Source organism: Phaenicophaeus curvirostris, chromosome 21 (assembly GCF_032191515.1).
Source record: "Phaenicophaeus curvirostris isolate KB17595 chromosome 21, BPBGC_Pcur_1.0, whole genome shotgun sequence".
NCBI classification, from domain to species: domain Eukaryota; kingdom Metazoa; phylum Chordata; class Aves; order Cuculiformes; family Cuculidae; genus Phaenicophaeus; species Phaenicophaeus curvirostris.
This window is the reverse complement of record NC_091412.1, coordinates 7,550,794-7,576,786: the sequence shown is the minus strand read 5'-3', so window position 1 is coordinate 7,576,786 and position 25,993 is coordinate 7,550,794. Positions and strand designations below refer to the sequence as shown.

The 25,993-nt window shown below is 43.0% G+C and overlaps 1 protein-coding gene across 1 annotated transcript; it reads right to left on the bottom strand.

Moving 5' to 3' along the window:
• Positions 1-305: 305 nt before the first annotated feature.
• PPM1D (protein phosphatase, Mg2+/Mn2+ dependent 1D) lies at positions 306-22,467 on the bottom strand. Its single transcript, XM_069873826.1, has 6 exons — positions 22,043-22,467; positions 16,384-16,612; positions 13,837-13,961; positions 6,322-6,512; positions 5,210-5,452; positions 306-1,446 (listed from the first exon to the last, which is right to left on the bottom strand). Exons 1-6 carry the CDS (start codon positions 22,392-22,394, stop codon positions 892-894), a joined length of 1,695 nt encoding a protein of 564 aa, XP_069729927.1. The 5' UTR covers positions 22,395-22,467; the 3' UTR covers positions 306-891.
• Positions 22,468-25,993: the final 3,526 nt, after the last annotated feature.

The following is a 25,993-nucleotide window of genomic DNA, read 5'->3' as shown; positions in this document are numbered from 1 at the left end:
AAAAGCACCCCCACCAAATTTTCATGTGTTTTATTTCAGTGAACATACACATGGTCCACATACTCCATGAAAATAGTCATAAAATAATTTAAGAACGTATGTTGAAAGTTATTAGCAGCACCATTGGTATTGGAATAGCAGAAAAAACATGCCTCCAGAGGGCATATATTTATGCCTGGATAAAAATGCCATCATTTGTAAAAGGGGATGGGAATGGCTTTATATAAGATGCTTTTGGGAGTATTAAAACACACACTTTTTTGCTAGATACTTTGACGATTAATGTTACAAAAAATACAACTAAGTAAGATACTGCATAGTATTTTAATTAACATGAAGAAATCGACATTGAGCTGTGTAAAGCAAGACTCAACAACTCTGCTTTCACATCCGTGTCGTTTCCCAGTAGAGAAATCTAAAATTTAAAAACAAAATATAGACCTAGTGTATTCTCTAAAAGACACACTTGAGGTGGAACATATAGTACTACGAAAATACATATCTTCCATTCTGTTTAATAATTTACTTTAGTTAAAAAGTTGTGAAATCCTCATCACAAGAAGCGTATACAAAGTCATGACTTTAGTAAATTAACAAAAAGGATTATTTGTTTTTTAAAACAAGGTTTAGCCCCGCTGTAACAATTATACAAGGAAGTGACTACATTTATATGAAGGAATACAAATTTACACACATTTTACAGTGACTTATACCCTACACATCTACAAAATTCACAGTTATAATACAAGCAAGTACAAGGCTGGGATAAAGCTGTTGGATACCAAAAAAAGTTCCTACTTTAAAAAAAGATAAAACAGGGAGAGTTTCAAACTTCTGCACCAACTTCAAAATTCTAATCGGACCAAAACACACTCCTTACACAAATGCCCCTCAGCAAACGCAGACCGCTTTCCTGGGCGGGTGGAAGAGTGAGCTGCTGAGCTTCTTCTGGCCCCGCAGGCTGCGGCGCATTGTCAGCTTGCTGGAATTCTTGCGCTGGGGCGTTGCGGAAATGCCTTCTGGGGGGACACCGATGTTTCGACTCAGGCCACGTCTTGGTTTCTTCATAGCTGGGCCTGAGTTGGATTCTTCCAATGTCCTTTTAAAGTTCGCTGTGGGCGTCCTCTCTGCATCTTGGGCTTTTGTCTGGACATTAGGAGACACCTTCAAGCCTTTTTGGTCCATGCCTGAATTTGCAGAGTTGGAAGGGGACAGACTGACTGCCAAGCCATTACTGTAGGACTCGTGTATCCTCAAAGCCAGTGCTTTGCCGCACTTATCTTCCTGTGGGCCTGAATCCTTCAGGGTTGCTCCTGACGAAGGTAAATTGCTTTTGGCAATCTCGTTTGGCAGCTCTAAAAATTTTTCTGAGATCACATTGCTGTGCATGAGGGGAGGAATAGGCTCCGAAGCACTCGATCGTGGCCACGGATCATCTTCCAAAAGCTGAGGGAACAGAAAAAAGTACTTAGGCATAAATACAGTGAGTTCACCCACGTTAATCTTTGTGGAAGGGAGACAAGTGTGTGACAGAACATCTCTAAATCTTATAAAGGACAAGAAAATCCTACTTGGAAACAGAGCTATCTTTTCTTCATGCCGAGAGCCAGAAATTGATCCAGACCGCAGTCTGAACTTGGTACTTCAATGCTTTTATAAAGCTGGTGCACACATTTCAATCGTCCAGTTCGCAAGTGTCTCCTAAGGGCAGACACATGATCTTTTCATTCAGCGGGCTGTTCAGGCTCGCTCAGCCTGCCTATCTTCCTTTTTGCTGCTATAAAACAGAGGAATCTGCACGCATCTGCTGCTCAAGCAACAAGCCACGTAGAAAGCAGTGCTTGCCATCCATCCTATGATTTTCATCAGCAGCATTTTCCAGCATGCACGCCTGACTCCCTTCCCTCTGAAATATATGCACCTATACTGCCTCTGAAGATTTTACACATCAGAGGGCTAAGCACAAGTAGGGCAAATAGCAGAAGAAGTCTTCTGACCTTTGTTACATTTAGAAATCTTTGTTACTGCATAACCAGATTTATCAGGGAGACTAACAAACTCTTCACCCTGACTGTATACCAAAGGGGGTGGCACATTGAGCAAAGCTATTCTAAAAGCAGTTACTTTTTGCTACGTGAAGTAAAACGTTATTGCCTAGTTTTATGCTCTACAGCTTGGAAGCAACTCCAAAAATGGGGACAATACTTGTTCTTGCTATCCACAGGGGGATTACAAAAATGAGTATTTGTGCAGTGCCCTGAAGATATGAATTAGGAGCTTATTAAAGATTTAATTGTGAAGAAATCCCTAGTTACTCAGCAAAGTCCTTCAAAAGTAAATTTCAAGGCCACATTACTCTATGGATGATCCATGTAAGGCAAATGACAATAACTTTGAAGAAAATAACATGCTGAGAACTCCAATGCACACACAGCTCAGAGTAAGCCACTGCAACATCTCAGATGAATAAACAGGGGACACTTTTGAAGTCACAACCCAGAACAACTTCAGTTCTCTTTCAAGAATAGATCCATGACTCCGTTCCTCAGAATTTCTGAAACATCTATTGCTAAGGTGTAATAAAATGCTCTTCAAAAGAGAAAAATCAGATTTTTTTCTAGCATCTAGATTTGGTTTTCTGCTACCCTCTAGTCTCCCTGTTTACGTAATATTTTATCATATACAGCAAGCCAAGAGGGAAGACCTTTAGGGTTGGTATTTTAGATGTTGTTCACCTTGGTGCTTGCAGAACCCATAGGAAAGCAAGACGACACACTGAGCAGCTCTGGCAGTGTTACCTGGTCTGCTCAATATAACATTTGAAATTGTCTCCAGCCACAACTTAGGTTTTATGTTTTGATTGTGCAAGATGCTTAATGCTGTGGCTCTTGTTGCATGGCAGAAATAGCCGAAATTGGATAAGGCTGTGGGAAGCCAAATGAAGTCAGAAGACTGATTTTTAAGGAGTGATGTAACAAAAATAAGTCAAATGTGAATCAACAATTTAATTTCTCAACAATCTAATCAATCAAATTTTATCACTGGCCTCAGGAAGACTTCAATTCATTTGGTATTAGTAACTGTTGCCAGAAGGATATGCATTTAAGAAATACTTCCGTTTAATTGAAAGATTTTGATTTGGTCTCTGTCCATTTCCAAATTAATTGTTTTGGAAGGCAATAGTCATTAAGAGCCAAGGCTATCCATGTCTCAGTTCTCTGAAGTTAACAGGCACATATCCCTTCCAAATGCCACCAAATGAGTCCCAAATGCCTCAGTTATGTTTCACATAATTTCAATTTTAAAGAAAAGATCAAGCCAACCCCACTTCTGCATGCCCTGGATTTTACCCAGAAGGCTTCCATGACATCAGGCTGCTACATAAACAAAAAGCATGCAGTCCAGCCACAGCATAACCAAAGTTTGAATCAAAGTTTGCCTTCCACTCTGGCTCCTACCTAACTAAGAAACTTTGTACTGTGAAAAAGAAAACATTACTCACGGTGATGCAATTATCAAATATATCTACACGTAACTAAAAAAGTTCTTGTTTTGCAAAAAAGTATCCACAGAGACACAAGTGCTAAAGCATTTCATTTATTGTGATCTGCCTTGAGCCATTAGTCCTGTTCTGAAGCGTCTCGGAATTATTCTGAGATTACAGTGGTGTTTTCCTGTCTGTTTTCTTTTCAGCTTCCCTCTCACACTTCTTGTCTTCTGATATTTACAGGTGCTCTGTGAGGACAGTTGGATACTTGTTAAAGCAGACACCTCTATTACATTAGTACTCTTAATAAAAAACAAGTACTGAAAAAAAGTATTTGTGTTTTCCAACTGGCAACACCAGTTCTATCTTAATCTAAAAGGAGAAGCTTTATCTTAAAAGCACAACTAATTCATACATATATTATCAATGAAGGCAGTCAAAACTGTCTTTTGGGTTTTGTATATTAAGCAAAAATTAAAATAAAGCCTTATCTACACAGCAAACACCACAATTCTAACTTGTCTAAAGTTTTGATCCCTTCACTGCCACTCCCTGCTGTGGTTTATCTTGATTCACATATCACAGGTCACCAAATCTACTTAGATGGGGACAGTAAATCTTAAAATGGGGGGAAAAAAAGATAGTCTCACAAAATCCTTCTCCAGAAGTGCTACTGCCTGGATATTCTGCAGCCAACAGAGTTCAACATTTACTCAGTGATGACATAACAGATCACACACAAAACATATGGTACAATTTAAAAGTTGTTTAGAACTACCTAGAACTCTTTTTTTTCCACTCAAAGTTTTGCTAGATTTTAAGCTCTTTTCCTGCATTTTGCTACCCTGGCTGGAAGGGAAGGAGACAGAAAGGCTGACCTTGCCATATTATTAGCAGCTTGTTTCTACCAAGGGAATGCTAAGGACTCCCATGCTAATTTTTGCTTTCCTCTTACTTTGCCCAAAGGACAGTTATCCAAAAGATACTGCAGAGCATCAAAGGACAGTTACTTTAATCAGGAGCAGCTGACAATTACTGAAACAAACATCCACTCATAACTGCCGCCCTGTTCTTAGAGAAGAAAAAAAATGCTTCTGAACAGCTCTGCTTTGTGTTAATAGTTAAAACATCTGACCTGAAGACAGACCTGGTACAATAATGTCTTGCCCTCTAACAAAAAACATGAAATCGACCAGGGGAAGATCTCCCAATCCAGTAAGAAAACATCCTTTACAGCAACATGTATTTGAATACTTGAACCATAGGTTACCTTAAAAAAAAACAAACATCACAGGAAAGAAACCCAAACCAAACCACACCAGGATGAAGAACATGCCCGTAAGAAGCCTGCAGTTCCTCAGCTGTGCGAGCTCTGCAATTGCATGGCCAGGCAGGAAAAGAAACCATAACCCCAACTTATTCTCTAAGGGGATGTGCTCTTTTTATCTTTTTTTTTTAAGCCCTGCATCCCCACAGTCTGATTCCTCCCTAACTCTCTGCAGTTAAAACAAACACACAGCAACACTAGATGGTGGTTGAAGTTGACAGACCAGGAGTTTCTAAAAGTATTATTTCAATCATTGGCAATGGCCTAGTCCTGCACATTACAGTAAGCTGTATAAAAAGAAATTACTACTAGGAAAGCCAAGGGAGATGGGTACGGATTTAGGGGGCTCCACACTCGAAAGTTGAATATTTAAAAACCTGAAAAAAAAACATTACCTTGACAGGTGGGGTACAGCAGCGGGAGGGTGTCATGGCATTCGTATCAGGGCTGCTATAGCAGGGACTCTCTGCCAAGTTAAGATACAATTCTTCTTCATTTTCCAAGTTGCTTTTGCTGTCCTGCAACGGCGAGATGCAGATTACGATGGCACTAGTGTTATCTGCACGGAGCATGCGTTGCCTCCACCGGCCCAGCGCTCTGTTCACCAGCATTTTGGCACAAGACTGTCGGTGCTCTCCCTTTGTGTTAGAAGAAAGGGACAGAGAAAGCAATCAGGTCCACTTTACTTTAGAAACAAAGACAGAGAGCTCACGTGGCACAGCCTGAAATATGTATTCCTATGCATCATGCGAGTAAAGTAGCTTGATTCAGAAACACAAAAGGAAATACTAATTGAAATGTATCTTTCTTTTTAGCAAAATATAACTTTAAAATCAGTTTACGGTAGAAAACATGTACATATTTGGTAGGAATGGTTGGACTCGATCCAGTGGGTCTTTTCCAACCTGGTGATTCTATGATTCTATGATCCGAGTGCTTTACGCCATAAAACTGATGCAATGACTTGCATAAATAGCCTGGTTGTAACACATCCTATGGTTTTTCTGAAAGTCTCTCAAGGGGTTTATGGACTGTTTATTACCTGATACTGTCCAAGACATCACTATAGAAGTTCTAAACTTTTGTAAAATAAACCAGAGAACAATTTATTTCAGACTTTGTACAAATCATGTAAAAATCACTAAAGATTTGTCTGCATTGTAATACTGTCTTCATAAGACATCAATTTTGTTTTCAGACAAGAGTTTGTACAACTTCCTTAAAGAAGGAACATGTTAGATCATCTTGACCACTCGGATACCATCCTGATAGTCTAATTTCCCCAAAAGGACAACGAAATAACTTAAGGTTAGCATGCAGTGTATCTGATAGTGTACGCAAACACAGCAGCAGCCACATCGTAATATGTACAAGTGGTGACAAAACTATGACTATACATGAACAACAATGCCACTGTCAGGTTCTCTCACACATGCCAGACTAAGCAATTTTTACAGGAAAAAAAAAGTATTCAGTTTCTACAACGACTTAGAGCCACTTTTCTCACCGTGAAGTACTTTTTCTCCTCGTGATCCTGGCACATGGAGATGGCATCTTGAGGTGGGATCATGTTCCACAGTCCATCACTGCCAAGGATAATGTATTTGTGCTTCTGGGGATCAATAGTGTGTACGCTAGTGTCAGGTTCAGGAGACACAACAAATTCACCACTGTAGAAGTCGTAGCTCCAAAGATCACCTAGTGAAGAAAAAAGTGTTTTTTAATTGTAAATAAGCTTTTTGTCTTCCTACTTCCTTCCATTAGTTTTGCCTCAAGCTATCGATGAGTTTGAAAGACTTCTGCAGAACCAGGAAACAGAATACTTCAAGTCGATTACTCTGCCTCACCTTCACCGTAGCAAGCACGGATGGTCCATCCTCATCAGAACACCAATTCACCTTCCTTGCAGCCACAGACAAGCACGTGCTTCTAATAAGCACTAACAAAGCCAAGCCTGCTGGTACAGAGGTGCACTCTCTCGCCACAGACTCACAACAAAGCAGGCCAGCTGGCATTGAGATCAAAATAAATACTGTAACAGACAGCTGAGTTCCAGCACAGCAATTATATTACATGGATTGCCACAAGAAGTCTTCACACACTGAGAGTTCCTCACATCATGTCTGTCACAGACAGAGCAGGTAAAATAAACAACAGCTTGGGATCGTATAATCACCAGATCTTGGAATCACTGGGAGCGATTTCCCACACACGTATGATTTTTATGCTTGTATTCACTAGATTTTTTTTCACACATTTAGGAGAACTGACAAATGTTATTAGCTGAATCTTTTTAATTAAAAATCCTGTGCTGTATGATAAAAATAGTCTGATGTTATTTAATTTTGGTTCATTGATACACATGTCATCATGCCCATCTGCTACTTTTCCTGAGAAAACAGCTGAGTAATAACCGCGCTGATTCCAGAGAATCTTCCTCCAAGAGAAAGAATAGCATTCATGGGGATAATAGGGAATATCACATTGGTTATAAAGGGGACTCCAAGGATTATAATCTTTCTGAAGGGCACAGAGATCCTGGGAATCCACACACGATGAATCCACACCTCACAAATCACAGACCCAGCCCCTAACCAGAAGCCCAGCCTTCCAGCTGCCAGTGAACACCTTCCAACCTGTTTCCTCCGCAATAAGGTGCCCTTCTGAAGGCTGTGGCACAACTATACACCGAGAAGTGGGCTTGGCACAGGAACGAATAGCTGACATGCCACGATTTGAGTTAGAACGGCTGCCCTGACAGACTAACTGATAACACCTTCATGCAAATCCATGTGCAAATCTGCAACAAAGCCACATCTCTACAGACCTATCAGCATTCTTAATGGGGGATGCAGAAAGAAAGAAAATTAGATACCACAAGAGGAATGCAACTTTCCCTGAAAACAAATGGTGAAGAGGAGGTAGATTATTTCAAGGACTCGCAGCTTCAAAGACCAAGTTTATTAAAGACACTTTTTTTGGCAAAATGTGTTCATTCAAGTAATCTCTGTAGCACCACCTCTGTCAAAGAAGAGTTCCACGTTTGCTGTAAATTTACAGCAAGAACCAAGTCTCCAGGAGGTTCAATTTCAACTGTACTCAATCTATTCAGGCTCCAAAATCTCTAGGAAATACACAATAACCTATTTTCCAAGTTGTACAATGGAACAGCATTAAAGCCCCGTCAGGTATTGGCTGACCAAGTCCAGACAAGCCTGGAAATATTGAAAGCTGAATGGAGCTCTAGATATCAAACTGAAAAAAAAATATTAAGCTTTTATTCTTTGACCCAAGAAAAAAATCCATTAAGTATATTTGAAGCCTGAGGTGTATAAAAAAAACCCAAAACATCCATATTGTTCCTTCCTCAGCCTAGGAGGAAACAACCCGTAGGGACTGCCCTATGGAATGGGAAAATTGCCATCATTTTTCCATAAACCTATGAAGTCAGACTGATTAAGCAGGCAAGCGATCCTCAGTAGGACAGTACTGAATAAAGAAAAGTTCTTTTGAAACATCATTCTCTTGGAGCATTCAGCTCCAAGCCAGGAAAGGCAAATCCATGTCACTGAAGCAAGGTACTGCTTTTTTTTTCGTATTTATTTTTCAAAAGGGCAGAGCACCACAGATTAAGTCCATGCTTTTTAGAGCTGCTGCACAGACAGAACACTAACGTCAGCTGCACATGGTTCTCCAGCCAGCTGGAGAGCACAGCATCCACAGCAGCTGAGGAATGCATGACAAACCCAGGAAGAGTTGCTTTACATGGTATCCTCTGTCACAACTCTGACATAGAAAAATAAAGAGGAAAGAAGTAAGCCAGAAAACTAGAGTACACTTTCTTCCACGTTCTTCAAAGTCCTCTGAAATCTTTAATTCTGTCCCAAAGCAAGGAGACAGACAAGTGACCCTTCAGCAGGCTGGGAAGCCAAGATAGCAAGATGATGTGATATGCCAAAGGCTAGTATTACAGAACAGGAATGCCAGGCTCTCAGACTTCCACTTTGTCAGCCAGACTATTTTTGTTACAAATTAAAACCCAAACATTTCCAAAACTTAGCAATCTTGTTCTCTAAAAACTTACAGACAAGGAATACTTCTTTTGGGGTGAGGCTTGCAATATTTCTTTGCCAAACCAAACAAATGGTATTAATGTTGTTCCTTCCATATCTCACAGAGAAACCCTGCCCGTTCCTTAGCCATGACTCGAACCAGAAAACACAGAGCTACAAAAAAAAGTTACATGGCATCTAACAAAATGAAAAACATATCTTTGAAATCACACAGTAAAGGAACAGGAAACTAATTTAACTACCTGTAAGAATATACCAAAATACGTAGACCATCCTATCTGCTTACTATTACCTTTTAAAATACAATGAAAAACACTCAGCTGCTGCCAGGAAAGCAATTGAAGTCACGAACAAAACCACCCATCCTATAAGTAGACTGGATTGGATTAAGCCCCAAGCTGCCTTATAGCAAAAGTATGTCCAGAATTCACATAAATAAAGCCTTTCCCTTATGTTTCTGGAGAATGCTCTTCTCAATACAAAAATATCTTTTGGTTTTAATACAGGAAAGAAAAATTTACTTTCATAAACCAGTTTGAAACAAAAACCCAGTTTGATTAATCCCAGATCTTTTTAAATGAGCGTTTTTCCAAAAGGTCTGTTAGTACAAAGAGAAGATTTGCAGACTTCTTTTCCTCCTCATCAATGAGGCAGTGCTGCTAGGAAGTGAGACAATTCTCAGCAAGAAGACAGACAGCAACCACTAAAAACCACTCAGGCTGAGCTGGGGTGGAAGAGGCTTCCACCAGAACTCCTGGCAGGTGAATCCTAGAGCCACAAGAGGGCATCTCTACAGCAGTTTAAAGATGAATGCAACGCTATGTCCTCTTCACACAACCCAAGAATGATTACAGACAGTTCAGTCTGAGGGATAGGGACAAAACTGAAGGCAGCAGCAAGCAGGAAAGTTACACAGAAACACCTGAGGTTTAAAACCTTCACTACTCCTTTACAAGTACTAATTTAGGACCTTCTTTTACATGCCATTTCATTCAAACGTGTTGAAAGAATGCCACCCTCAACACCATGTACAAAGGAAAGCATAGACAAAAGAAGAGTATTGCAAGAACAAATTAAACAAATAAAAGGCATTTATAATGACTAGTGAATTAAAAGCTGCTCACAAGGCAGTCTTAACTGTGACTGTCAACTCTGCTTATACATTAGCAAAATCACAGGCAAAAGAAAAGAGTTGTCTGTCCAGGGCTGTGCCAGAACTCACAGAGTGAGAAAAGCCTGCAAGAACTAACATGCAAAGAGATAAAACAGCATGCAGAAAGCTACTCTATTCCTGACCTTGCATTAAATACTTCAAATTAATACAAAGGTGGAATTTCAAGCTTCTAAAGGCAATCCTAGACAGCATTTGTTTAGCTGAAGACAAGGGGTAAAACAGAAGAAGGCACTGGCCAAACCTAGCTGAAGTTCTGCCTTTAGAAGCAAAGTGTGAAAAACCAATTAACAGGAGATCCAGTATGATTTAAAACATAATCAAGGCCCATTTATGCCATCTTTGCAAGATACACACGTAGCCAGATTTTACTTCAAAATTGGTTTCAAAGATCAAAACTTTCTTCAATTTTTCCACACATGGGAACAAAAACCACATCATCTTGTACACTTCCAGCCTTGTGCTTATCATCCCAGAAATAGGTTTTAATTCACGTACTTAGACATATTTCACTGCAATGTAACCTGATCTAGTGTGCACACGGCTATTATGAACATATACACAGAGCATGCTACTTCCCCAAGAGAAAAACAGGTAAGAATGCTCATGGGGCCTTACAACACCCTCCTGGGTGCCACATGGAGCTGCTGTTTACACAGGGAGACCACAACTAACATGATGTGAGGACAGACCCAGAGTCTTCGAAACACACAAGCAAATTACCTGATGGCTCGTTGCCCCTAAGCATCTCCTCTATGGGACCCAGCAATCTGCACATTCACAGACCAGCCCTACACAAGGGGATCCAAGTAATCTGAGCCACCTCGCACCTGGTCTAGGGACAGGCATAAACGAGACCGTTAACACGTAGCTTCTAAGTGCCAAGAAACTTACTCAAATGATTATGCTCTAAGGAAATAAAACACTCCTCCGATCAAAATGGGCAATAAGTCTGGAGGGGAACAATTCTGAGGCAGACGGATTCAGAAGTATCATTGCAAGGGACATCAGGATCAAAGATGTGTCTATTGCCCAGAAAAGGTTTGCAGAAGTAGCCATGCTTAAAATGCAGAACACGCTGCTACAGTTCAAAATAAGTCACTAGAAGACTTAACCTGTATGCAGTAAAAGCAGCAGACAGGTAATTTACAGGGACAGCAGAGAGCCTAAATATTTCTCACTTGTTATGGGGGCTATAAATAAATTAAACTTTACTTAAATGCGACCACTACTGTTGTGAGAAGGAGGGGTAATAAAAAGTACATATCACAAATGCTTATTTCAGTGCAGAAGGGCACTATACACGATCAGAACAGCAAAGGAATGTCAATAGAACTACTCTGGCCAGAAGGACTTCTCCTGCACTGGTATTCTTTCTGCTGTTCAAATATTTCACCAACGCAATACTTCCCCAGTGTTTTATTCCTGCTACTCCTAAAACCTCTGCTGTATTCCTTAAAATGAGTGTTAGGCTTTAAAATATGTTGATGCAGTTTCACCCCTCATCCAGTCCTCAAGTGCTGTAAAACAAAAAAACAAACTTTACAAAAAACACCTATGCCCCAAATTTTATATTTTCTTTATCAGATAATCTTCCCACTTTAAAGACTGTCAATTTACAACTCTCTTTCTCTCCACAGAACTGAACAAAGCACCAAGAGACTCCTGCTCTCCTACTAAATATTATTGTCCAGTCTGGGATCTCTACAGGACTTCCATCAAGAATAACAACCAAGTTTGAACTCAGCAAAAAGAACCCCTGTGCTAGATCTCAGTGGGATCGACTGGAGCATTGGTAACGGGTATACGTCAACATGGGCAGTTACGACTTTGCTTGGAGAGGCTCCTGCACAGCAGTGTCATGCCAACCAGGGTAGCAATCTGGGAGCCAGCCAAGAGGTCTAGCAGGCCTCAACAGCACAAATGAAACTGGCTTTAGTCACAGTAGGTTTTTAGTAACGAGTGTAAGGGGCACATTGGCCTCAGAACGAAATGAAATCCTGTTTCCAAACTGTGAGCGTCTGTGCACCATCTGGGTCCTACCGAGCGAGGCAGCTGTGTTCCCTTTTCCAGGAGGTTTGTCACACCACCTCAGAAGGGGACATGAAGAAGCTGCGGAGGCTCCTTGAGCAAACACACACCAACACACTGTAAACCTGTTTCTCTATAATTTTAAGATGCCAAAGCCCTCTTCTAAGTTTTCAAATCTGCTAACTTTTGAAAGCAAGAATTGTTAAACAGTGTTCTCATTTCTTGGACCTGAAACTCTCCAGTAATCCTCTTCATCCATGTAATGGGAAAGAATGCAATAGAGGACTAACAGATGCATCATTCTTTGAATTCCCATCTGCAAACAAAACCCAGCCACATCCTTATGTTCAACTTGCTGAGGAATTGGCTCAGGACTCAAGGCAAACAACAAACTTGCAATCGTAGGAATGAAAGATTCATCAAAATCAAGCATACACTTTTTGTAACCTATGAGGAACAGGTTCCCTGTGGCAGAAAAGGGGAAGAGGACCGTGTTGCTCAGTGGACGATCTCTACTAGTTATCTATTAACTCCAAAGGATTTACTCAGACTGTCGAGCCAGTTTGACTAACCATAAAATAAGCATCTATCTTGCCTAAAACGTGACACGTAACAGAGACTTGGAGAAAAATGTCCACAAAACTAAAATTCGTATTGAAATATCATTTAGCCACCTGTGACTCCTTTCTTGCTATAAAGCCATCCTTTACAATGTTAGTTATCACTACAGAATTCTTAACACTGGACAATCCCTGTGAAACAGACAGCACTGCCTTTGAAACAAGACACAGTAACACCACGCAATTATCAAGACGACCACAGTCCCAGGAACAGACTGTCCCCACAACACACTGCCAGCTGGTCTAGGAACACTGACAACACTGTCAAGCTTGCCAAAAAGAAATTAAGTCACAGGACAGTTTTCACAGGTAAAAATACACCACATTTCCTACACTGGGTATTTCTGGATAGAGAAGTCTTCACTGGGGCAAAGAAGAAGGACGGACAGACGGAAGGATGGAAATAATGTGGACTGAGAAGACTGGAATTGTGCAATGAAATTTAAGGAAAAACCTGACTAGAAAACACTAACACTCACGGACAAGAGGTATCCAAGGATTAAGTTAAAAAATATTTCCCAAAAACCATTCATAACAAGTCAGCTAGGTATGGTAATGTCTTCATCATCCGAGTAATAGTTCCTCAGAGGCAGTTCCCCACTACCAGGACTCTTGCAAAGGCAGGTTATAGATAACACACAGACATGACTTTCACCCCTTTGTTCACTGAACTCTGTCTTGAAAGAAACAGATTCACCACAGAAGGAAGACCAACATAATTCGTATGCTACACAGCAAAACTTACTCTTACCACTGCCCAGTCAAAAATTACAGCCCTTTTACTTCACACTAAGAAAAAGATGAACGTACCCTCCATTTTGGAGTCACACGCTGCTTTGTGCATTTTCATTTGCAACAGAAATGAAGTACCACCTTCATAAAATGGAAAATGCTGTACGTGGCAAGGAGAGTACATCACTCACCACTGACACCTTCTACAGCTTCATTTAAAAAAACAAATCCATACTGTATTAAAAATACTTCAAAAAAGTCTAGATTTTTCGCAAGGCTTTGCAGTCAAGGCAAGTGAGCAAATCGCTCTGAACTGTATGTTCTGGCAAAACAAGGTCTAATTCCATTATCGTGGCCTGGATGCAGCAGTGTTTTGCTTTCCAAACACAACTTACCAAGTGCTCTAGCAACTGCCAGGAACGGAATCTGGTCAATGATGGTGCTGCGGCGCACAGGGCCATTGTGAGTCAGACGAGGTCTCTTCCAAACAACACGATTCACACCAGACTTGTTGATCACACTAAAACCATCAGAAAGGCAGAGGTTAACGAGGAACGGAAAAGAGAGCATAGATGTTAGTTTCAATGACACAAAACCAGTTAAATAAGCAGTCAATAACAGCAGCACCCTCGGGGAAGTCCACAGCACAATCAATATTTCAAAACACATGGTAACACTTAGGCAGTTTCATTCCGTATTAAGCCAAAGGGGAAAGTGAGAGATGAAGAACAAAAAGGAAAAAAAGAAACAGAGGAACAAAGACCTGAGAGAAATTCTGGCTGGCTGCAACCACCAGATGTAAGAGTATCTTTTTATCTATTGATTAAAAAGCAAAACTGAATTTGCTTTCCTCAGATGAAGACCATCATCAACTCACTCTGGCGGAAATATCATGCAGCTCCTCCCTTCAGTGCTCTCCATCTGCCAAAGTTTGGCAGTTAAGGGCAACACAGTACAGTTGAAAAAACAAACAAAAAACAAACAAAAAAAAGATCGGCCTTTGATAGGGATTTCCTTCATGGTGCACCAACACAAGGCAGAGATAAAAGAGGAATTGTACATACTTGCTATATGCCGAAAGCAGGAGATAGGAAGAAACAGCTCTGCTATTTGGATATTAATTTGAATATAAACACCAGCTCTAAGGGACCAAACACCGGTTTAGCTCTCCCAAATAGCATTAAGTCAAAGGAGATGCTACAGAGCAAGCACATGGGGCAGCTGTGATCAAGCAGGGGAGGCAGGGAAGAATTAAGAACAGATAGTATCAGCTATCAAGATAGAAAAAGCAAAGAATCAAGCAACTAGCAAAGCTTGGTCCCAACCAAGTTAAGAACTAGACACTTAAAAGCTTGCTTTTATCCAGGGAACAGCCATTGGTAATAAGAAACTGAGCAGCTCTGGAACAGCCTCAAGATTCCTCTTTCTGAAGCTTTTCAAGATGCACTTGCTGAGACCTCAAAGGCCTTAGAAACAAGGTCGCGTTGAGCTCCATCCTTCTGCATGCACAGCGCGACAAAGTCACAAACACCACATCCTAAAAATTGCTCTCACCCACTTGTAAAACTAACGAGCACACAAAGCTAACTTCGGTCATTATCAGAAAGGAGACCTCATCCCACACTCAGACACTGTTATTTGGAAAACATCATTTTTACCAAAAGATTCAATTACGCTCTCCCATTAGCTTTTCCCAACTGGCCTTCATGAAAAAGGCTACTTGTTCCCACCCCATTTGTCTCACAACAGCCTGCAAATACGAAAAAAAAAAGTAGGAGTACCAGTAATAATAGATACTTTAAAAAAAAAATAACCATTCCTGTTGATTCAAGGTTCCAGGGAATGCTTCTTAGAAGCTTCAGTGATGTTCAGCCTCTGAGATACACAACTTGGAAACCTATATACTTAGATGTACTGACCCAGCACAACTTCAGGTTTCCTTTTCTAAAAAGCTGCCATCCCTGACACTGCCAACTGACCAACTTCCACCTGCTAGAGATTAAACAATCTGAGGGTAAGTGAACTGACAGGGTTCTCAAACCATGTCAACAGGAAAACCTTCAGTGATCTCTGCCTCTGAACTGCTCGGAGAAGGAAACTGTGCCCATCCATCTGGTGTGGTACTGCAGAACGAAAGAACAGAGCACTCCTGTGAAGCTACGCCACATGCGAGCCCTGAGCTTTGTCTCAAAACATTAGTGCCATATGACAAACCTGCCTGCTTTCCTCCTCAGTCACAGGGAACACACAACAATCACAACCTGGAGATATTCCAACATCTGTCAAGTCCTGACAGTGAGGAAATTACTAATGTAAAGGTATGCATTGATATGTGGTATTCTAGCATTTAACAAACATAGCAAATAAGACTATCTAGTTTTAAATCTAACGTTTCCTTAATGCTCCTTAAACCAAAGCTTCAAAAAGCCCACTCAACAGCTGCCATTGTCACCTCAGGAACAATGCAGAACATATGAGAAGTTTTTTGTGGCAAAAATGCTGGTTTTCCACCATTTGGCAAAATGGATATTACAGAGCTCGTATCATTAACCATACGGAAAGGCAATTTTTCCTCCCTCGGATTCCTCAGATTTTAATGAAAAATAGGTCAAATACCAGTATTTCCACTTACAAAGTTTTCAGTGAACATGTAGAATTGTAACCACACCTCAGGTGCTTGGGAACCCACCAGGAAATTAAAATTATTTCTTATACCACAAACCACTAGCAAAAAAGCACAACAGTGCAACAATGGATCACTATAACTTATTCCCTACAAGCTAGAAAAATAACAGAGCACAGATACAGAAGGACTATAAACAGATAGAGATTCACTGCCTTGCTTGCTGCACCTCACAAACAAGCAAGCTTAAGTGTAGTTCAGTCAGAAAGACTAATAGCACCCAGAGACAAACCCTGAAGTAAAAAGCACAGAGACTTACCTGCCACCAAGGCCTTCAATTCTCTCCCTTTCTTTGGGAAGTTCTGGCTTGTGGTCCTGTGTAACCTCCACAGCTCTCACGAAGTCATCTTTGGGGTCATCCTGGACTCCGAGCACCACTCCTGAATCACCAACATGAGCGACGTACATCTTCGACCCACGGATAATTACGACGCTGGCAGTAGTTCCCGATGTGCTTGGGAGACCTGTCATGGTCTTCGGCCACTCTGCTGCAATGAGGAAAAAAGCAAATAATATTACTCAGGGTTTTAATTCTGTGGAACTGGTAATGTTTTGAAGATCAAGATGAAGGGCGTGTCACAGAGCCTTGCGCAAGATTATAATACAATACAAAGCTAGGCAAAGCAGCGCCTGCAGGTCCCCCTCACTTCCTCAACATCACACCCCTAGCTACAGCTCACAGTCACACACGTATACAGGGCCGATATTCAATGCACTGAGATAGGAGTGAAAAAAACCATCTCCTCCAGTTTAATACTCCAAGCATCACTAGAAGAATATCGGGGAAGAAGTGCTCCTTGAATGCTGAACAGGCACGAACAAGTGTTTTGTTAAGACCTGCTGTTCACTTCCCTGTCTAAGGTGGAAGAAATATCATAAATCAGGTCATTTTGTCTGGATGTTTGACTGGCAATCAGGCAAGTCTGAGGCCTTCTGACCTGCTTCAAAAGGAAAGAAAATGCTATCTTACTTCTACACATTGAGCAAAGTTTTAAATTGGAACAGAATCTCAACTGTTTTATTCACATTTCCCTTTGGAGGGCTGACTAATGCACGCTATTTAAGTATGCTATTCATAACCCAACGAAGAGTCTTCTGCAGAAGCTATCCCTTGAATTCAGAACAATAAAATACTTACACCAAAATACCTATAACTTTTCCCTCACGATATATATAACTCAACTGCTTTACCCTCAAAACATTTAACTTCCTACTACCCTGCTCTCCCCATTTACATCCAATCCAAGTTTCTCTTTCATGCTTTTTCTTTTCTTTGCATCTACACACCCAAGTACATCTTCCAAAACTCCACAAAATGACTGAGACAACAACCAGTTCAGCAAGATCAGCCACACCAGTCCTCTTCCCTGCTTCAGCACCCTCAGCAAAGACAATTCAAGTTCCCAGCTATCGGCCGATTTCAACTGTCAACAGCAACCTCATGTTTCTTCTTCACTGCACCCACTCATGTCTTCAGACAAACTCAGAAGGGAGACTCATCTCCCTGTCACATTCTATCTTCTGCACTTCACAAGTTGCACTCACACAGTACAATATAAAAATTCCACTGTGATACACATTCTGTTTGCAAGGAACACCCAAGCCAGACTGCCAAAGCACTAGATTATTTATTTTCCTATGGCACAATAAACAAGAGAAAAAAAACCAAAATTACAACACAATCAGGCCTTCCCCTCTGTGACAACACATATTTTTAAATACAAAAGTTTTAGGCAGAAGCAAAAGATCTAGTGCCACTAAACAATGTTCAGATGCCCGAGGCAAGAAAGAGAATACGTGGAAGATACACTGGGGGAGAATTATACAGGCAGTGTGAGGATAAAAGCTGCATTTCCTCACTGGGAGCTACCAAGATATCCAGCGTAATTTCAATGTTTAACAGAGTTCTAGCTTTGTGTTCTAAATAGTAAACTACACTTTTTCCCTAGGAGTAGCTTTATTTTGAGAACACAAACATTTAGTCAGCTTATTGCACGTACTTTGTCTGGCAATTTTAACTGTGGGTACTAAATCTAACACGTTCCAAATGGAAAGCAAATGAGGGAGGAAGCCAAGAGGTAATGAGGATTTCAACCGTTCACTTAAAATTCAGGCTGTAACTAATGAGTTTCTGTTAGTGTAACAACCCCTCAATAGCAATAAAATATATTAGAGAGTCAAATCAGTCTTTATGGGAATGAAAAGCACAGAGACTGAAATTACCCACTCATGAGAAAGAAGGATATAGCAGCCTTAGAGTCGAGACATCAATAGAACCAGACATGAGATCTGCTCATCAGCAAGTGATTTTGGTTCAGGCCTTTCCCCTGTTCAGAGATAAATATTACACACAGCATGGCACAATCCTTCTTTTCCATCTTCCTCTCTGTTAACGTAAGTGTCAAAACTCCCAAGATTTCTTCTGAAAATCAAAGTCACTTATGCAACTTGCAGTTACTTCTTTCACCCTTCTTCTGTTGGAGGGGCTGGAAAGGGGGGAGGAACTGGTTTAGAACAAACAACCCCTCCCAAACAGTCTGTCACATCAAAATATGGATCCCATACCTGGATACCACATCTGTAACAAAGAAAACCCCTCTTACACAGTCTAAAAAGCAAACTCACGACGGTTGGCACTTGATCTGAAACATAGACTGCTCCAAAAATCATTTGTGGAAGTTCTTCTTTTTGCGAATGATTCAAAATCATTCTGGGAATCAAAAATGGCTAAAGTATATATTTCATTCCTGTTTCACTGGGTTTATAATATTAAGTCAAACCATAGTATCTCATTTCAAATTAGTTTGATTCTAAAACTCTAAGTTATTAAGCTTAAAAAAAAAAAAGGTATATGAACTTTTAATACAATAGACCCCAAAATGTTTACATTACCCTAAGTGGCCTAGGTCCTTTTCAGATAAGAATACACAAACTCAAACATTTCTAAGAATAATCCTGAAATTACGACCTTCCAGTGACAATTACAAACTCCCTAGTTATTACCCAAGAGATGAAAATATTACTTGACTTTTATTGCTTCAATTAAATTTAATGGAAAGAGTTATAACAAAAGCAGGACTATGCAAATCTTTCTAAATTGTAACTGGTAACGCTGAAAAAAAAAATTTAATAGCATTAAAGTAAACGTAATATTTAGAAACAGGCTCTTCACTATTCAAGAAACGAATTACCAAAGATATAAACCTATGCAACCCTCAGTAAGGTCACATCAAAATCTGGGACCTCCCAAGAATGCTTCCTGAAAACACTTTTCCTACCACTGTAGATACAGGCTTCAAACAAGAACTTTTATTCTGGAAGCTCTTTAGCACACAGGGAATTTTATTACTATATAAATTAACATCAAAAGTTATCAGCAATGACCAAAGGGTGTTTTATGGCTTAATTATTCTACTACTCTCATCATAGAGATGTTCCTCGTCTATCCTAGGAGATGGCTACTTTGTATGACCCCACAGCTCCCAAGAACCAACAGAGCAGCTGAGCACAAATTTCTCTTCCAATGGCCATTAACTGGAAGCAATAAAGACTCCACCCTTTACACAAAAATCCAAACCATTCTCTTGCCCTCATTTCAAGACACCAAACCTCACAATCTCCCTTTCACGGCCACAGTGTCACCAATATCCAGTGAAACGTGCTCTATGTACAACAATAAGGAAAACTCTCTAGTGTGAGTAAAATTTGCACTGGGATTCCATAACGCCACGTGAGAAGCGATAAACTCAACATAGTAATGCTTTTGTCCCATAGGACACTAGCTGTTACACGCATGCAGCAGAAATCAGTCAGACCAAACCTGCTATGCAGAAGCTGGCTATATTGCCTACCTAAAACTGTCATCAAATGCTCAGTCAGAGCTATGTTGTTCCTCACAACAATTTAAATCGGTTTCACAACCCAAGTATTATTTACTGAGCACTCATTACTTAAGTAGTGTTTCCCACATTCTGTCACTTCACCCCGCATCTCTCCATTTTGCATAAACACAGCTACAGTGACAACAGACCAGGGATAACACAACCAGACAACTGAACTCCTTATCCTTCCCCTTCATGCCATCTTCCCTTATTCACATGTATTTCTCCTTGTAGCGCAAGACTGCAGCCCAGGAGATCGTGCATCACTCATCACTCCTTCCCCAGCATTAGGGACTGCAGTCAAGTTCTGGTGCTTCTAAAATTCACACCCTTTCCTTTCTGTTCAATATCTGTGTGCCCTCAACCTTGCCATTCCTTCCCCCGTGTCTTTTCAAGTATCTGACATTGCACAACTTCTCTATTTTGCTATTCAAGAAAAAGGAAAACGAAACTGTTTTGATATGAAACTCCCCCCCCCGCCCCACCATGAGTCACTTCGTTGAAACACCACGGTGCTGCAACGCAATTCTTGCTTTTCACGTTTGCCTCTCAAACCCAACTGTTCAGTATTGCTGTCCATGCTTTTGATCCAGTTTTACTGCGTCTCACTCCTGCCTGCCTTTATACACTCTTCAATGTTTTTATATTCTCCTCCTTCTGGAGCTTTTGAATATGTAAATGCATACACAACACACACATTCTACACCTCATAAACAGCCAAACTCTAACTAAGCCGTAACCACCTTACAAACCACAAATAAAGTCCCTCTCAAAAGCTCCATTCCACAGTCTCGCTGGATCTCAGGGAGAAGGAACAGTCCAACAGTGATCTCTGTCACCTGCCCGGGCATTCTCCTCACCTATTCTATCTATAACTTCTATCCTACTGCAGTCATGTAACCAAGCCACATAATCTTCAGGATATTGAGTGTGGTTTTGGTTTTGGCAGGTGCCCTGCGTATTTCCTACTCCTCAAACGATAAAATGAGCGAACAATTACCCATTATGGAACAGCCACATTTTGAATCCTTCCATCAGGACTCGACAGAAACTGTTGGAATCAAGGGACAGTTAGGAAAACAAAGTCCTAGACACTTAAAGAAAAATTTTCTTTTCTTTCTCATGATAGTCTGGGCACGGGAAACCTAAGGGGGATTTCCATTCAATTCTCCAAGGCAACAAGATGAAGATGCCCTCAATAAACTAGAGATCCAACACTCCGACAACAAACTGCAGCTCTACAATCACACCACCACCACCCACGGAGCACAATCCTCCTACAACGCTTCCTCACTCTTTGACCCCCTCTTTTCTCCTGCTCTCCAGTCCTTGTTTTACCGCATTTCTCGAGCCAGCACTCCCGAACCCCATCTCTGCACCTCCTCTCCCCGCAGGCGGAGAGATGGAGGGAGGCTGAGCAGGCACCTCGCGATAGTGCGGGGGGGACGAGGGGGAGGAAAAATGCAGCGAAAATCAGGGCGTCCCGGGAAAGGGAGCGATGCCGGGGAGGGCAGGCGGGTTGCAGCCCCCTCACCCCGCACCGCAGGGGACCAGGGAGGAGAAGGAGAGCCCAGGACAGAGAGAAGGAGAGGAAAAGGGGGAGCCCGGGGCAGGGAGAGAGGAAAGGAGAAGGGGGAGCCCGGGGCAGGGAGAGGAGAGGAGAGGAGAAGGGGGAGCCCGGGGCAGGGAGAGGAGAGGAGAGGAGAAGGGGGAGCCCGGGGCAGGGAGAGGAGAGGAGAAGGGGGAGCCCGGGGCAGGGAGAGGAGAGGAGAAGGGGGAGCCCGGGGCAGGGAGAGGAGAGGAGAAGGGGGAGCCCGGGGCAGGGAGAGGAGAGGAGAAGGGGGAGCCCAGGGCAGAGAAAGGAGAAGGGGGAGCCCAGGGCAGAGAAAGGAGAAGGGGGAGCCCAGGGCAGAGAAAGGAGAAGGGGAAGGGGGAGCCCAGGAGAGAGAGGGACAGGGAAGGGGAGCCCGGGGCAGAGCGAAGGGTCGGCGGGAGGCACCCGGGGGCAGGGAAAGGCTCCCCCAGCCCGTCACTTACGCAGCTTTTTCCACATGGCGCGGTGGCAGGCGATGAAGCCCTTGCGCAGGGCCGCGCACACCTCGGCCGGCTCCGAGGAGAAGAAGCCTTTCTGCTTCTTGATGAAAGCCCAGAGGTTCTCCCGGGCGAACTGGGCCGCCTCCCGCCCGCCGTGCCCGTCGCACACGGCGAAGAAAGCGACGGAGCGGCGGCGCGCGGGGCCGGGGGGCAGCGCCGCCTCGGCGGGGGTCGCCGCTCCGCCTTTGTGCGCGGGCGGCTCGGGCTCCACCACGATGTGGGTCACGTCCTCCATGTATTTCCTGCCGCCCTGGTCCGAATACACGCTCACCCCCAGCGAGAACGGCCCCGCCATGGGGTGGGGGGGAGTGGGGGTGGCGGCGGCGGGGGTGGGGGGGGGGGAAGGCTCGGCGGCCGCCGCTCCCGCCCGCGATCGCTCCCCGCCCGCCGCGGAACCGGCGCTGACGTCGGCGGCGCCGCTCGGGCACTGCCCCCCCCCCCCACAACCCTCGCCCCGGCAACGGCGGCCGCCGCGCAGCGCCCCCTGCCGGCCCCCCGCCCCCCAGCAGCGGCGGAAGGGGCGGGGAGCGCTCCGCGGCGCCCCCTGCCGGCCCCAACCGCACTGACCGCCCAACGGCAGCGGCGGGGAGCCGGGCGGTAGGATCATGGAATCACCAGGTGGGAAGAGACCCACCGGATCATCGAGTCCAACCATTCCTATCAAACACTAAACCATGTCCCTCAGCGCCTCGTCCACCCATCTTTAAACCCCTCCAGGGAAGGTGACTCAACCCCCTCCCTGGGCAGCCTCTGCCAGTGCCCAATGACCCTTTCTGTGAAGAATTTTTTCCTAATGTCCAGCCTAAATCTCCCCTGGTGGAGCTTGAGGCCATTCCCTCTCGTCCTGTCCCTTGGGAGAACAGGCCAGCACCCTCCTCTCCACAACCTCCTTTCAGGTAGTTGGAGAGAGCAATGAGGTCTCCCCTCAGCCTCCTCCAGGCTAAACACCCCCAGCTCTCTCAGCCGTTCCTCATAAGGCCTGTTCTCCAGCCCCTTCCCCAGCTTCGTTGCTCTTGTCTGGGCTCACTCCAGAGCCTCAATATCCTTCTTGCAGCAAGGGGCTCAGAACTGAACACAGTATTTGAGCTGCAGCATCACCAGTGCCAAGTACAGAGGCAGAATAAGCTCAATGGACCTCCTGGTCACACCATTTCTGATGCCACTGGCCTTCTTGGCCACCCAGGGAACCCTGCTGGCTCATGTTCACTCAGCTGTCAATCAACAAGATAATCTAGTTCCAACCCCCTGCCATGAGCAGGGACACATCCCACTAGATCAGGCTGCTGAATCAATCAATCACTCGCCCCAGAATCAATCAATCACTCGCCCCAGAATCAATCAATCACTCGCCCCAGAATCAATCAATCACTCGCCCCAGAATCAATCAATCACTCGCCCCAGAATGGTTTGAGTTGGAAGTGACCTCAAAGCCCATCCAGTCCCACCCCTGCCATGGGCAGGGACACCTCCCACTGGATCAGGCTGCCCAAGGCCCCATCCATCCTGGCCTTGAACCCCTCCAGGGATGGGGCAGCCACAGTTTCCCTGGGCAACCTGTGCCAGTGCCTCCCCATGCCAGGGGGGCTGCAACGAGATAATCTTTAAGATCCTTTCCAACCCAAACTGATCTATGGTGCTATCACTTCATGCCCTTAAAAAAAGTCCCTCCCCAGCTTTCCTGGAGCCCCTTTCAGCACTAGAAGCTGCTCTAAGATCTCCCCACAGCCTTCTCTTGCCGGGCTGAACAACCCCAACTCTCTCAGCCCATCAAGAGGTGCTCCAGCCTTCAGATTATCCTTCACAGCCCTCCTCTGGGCCCTGTCCAACAGTTCCATATCCTTATGCTGGGAATTCCAGAACCAGATGGTCATTCCGTTACCCCCCTGCTGACCCCCGGCAGGCACAAAGGCAGTGCCAGCTGCAGGGACGCTGTGCTCCTATTCCCAGCAGGGTCCTGTCCCACCGTGCCCCCCACACATGCTGCCTGGGATCCCCCCCGCACCTACCCGCTGTTCCCTTCTACCTCCACCCCCTCCCCACTTCACCAGCCACTACCTCAAAGCACAGGACTCCGCACGTCTTGCTCCAGGAATCCCAGCGTGTTATTCTGGCTTCGGCATCTTTCCTGCTCCTGGTCCAAAGTCTGCCTTATCCCACTTGGACAATAAGGATTCCTGCCAGTGATGCCCCTAGAAATACACATCACATGCAGTATTTACGTTTATGACAATAAAACGTTTAAGATATACCCTGCATACCCAAGGGTTTGTCCCAGTTTTTCTTTATAGCTGAATTCTAGACATTGTTCAATCCATAATCTACCACCACTTTCAACTCCCAGAGCCCCTTCCCACTACAAACTTGAAACAACAAACACCAATCCAGAATTCTGCAAAAACACTTCCCCTGTCAGTAAAATGGAGGCAATCGTTTGGCTTAAGAACTGCAAGCATTTTGGATCTACTCCCATTAACCATATTAAAGTCAAGAGTATTTAAAAAATAAGAAATATCAACAAAGCTGTGAATTTCTAGAGCACCTAGAGACTCAAGAACCTGTTATCAACATTAACTAATCCACACTAATCCAGTAAAATAACTATCCCTTCCAATTTTACAAGAATTTACAGGCATTTATAAAATCAGATCAATCATCATATCACCACATACATAATGCAGAAATGCTCCTGTGAAAATCTGCTCACTAAACTCCTTAACAGAGTGTTTTATACACTTAACATGTACATGATGAAATGTATACTTGAACGGTGCATAAAAGGAAAGACTAATTTGAGACGAGGACTAATACAAGCTTTATACAACCCAAACCACCACAATGTATCTCTATTTCCCTTTCAATTAACAGAAAAGCACAGCTACTGCCAGGCTTGAAGCAGATCCACCGCCATCCACATCACAGCACAGTAAAAGCAGATGAACAATTTTATTTTCTGTTACTTTTTTTAATATAGTCAGAAAACAAGGTAACTACTTAAAACTATTGACCAAGTCAAGTCACAAAACATTATTGTCCCTATGATGATGGAGGTCTGACAACTACAGCCTGTTACTTCTAAGAAGTACAATATCCCCATTTCGTGGCTGAATAAACACAGCCAGGGATATTGTTACACAAGGATTAGTACCATTTCATATGGGGGATGCTTTCCTAAACAATTTAGAGAGGGAAATCATAGGCTACTCCAGGAACAAAACCAGAGAGACTCCTACCCCCGTGCTTTATGTTAACATATTCTAGATAGTCTGGCCTCTGTAGAGAAGTTAAGGAAACAAAGGGGGAAAATAACCAGTTATTACGGAGGAAACTCCTTGTCAAAATCCAAGATATTTTTCTTCCTTTTACATTCAAGTATTGCTTTTGCATTTTCAAGTGGAACAAAGTACCTTGTTTTTGTCGACGCCAACTTTTACAATCAAGACAATAACACCATATATAAATCCTCTCTATGCTCACAAATTTAATTAAATTACAATACATTAAAGATGTTTTTGCATGCAACAGCTACATTCCCCAAATCACCACTGGAAAACAAAAGTGCCTCAAGATTTTTTACAAGGCACACAACCAGCAGACCCTCCAGCAACTAAAACCATATTTCCTAATTTTCTCCTGAAGTCCTTTAGCTCATAAGAAACTTTAATTCAACTAAACCAGATGCTTGCAGAAACAGGAACACGTATGGAAAAGCTGAAGCTGCAGGGAGAAATACAATTAATAAAGACTGTTGGAGAGTACCACTGCAGTTCCCACAATCCAGGACATAAAAGAGACACAATAATTGAAAGGCAATTTAGCATTTTTTCATCCACCTCCTGTATATAAAAACAAGGACTGCTTTTCTTGTTTTTATACTTAAAGAAACCAAATGCTAAG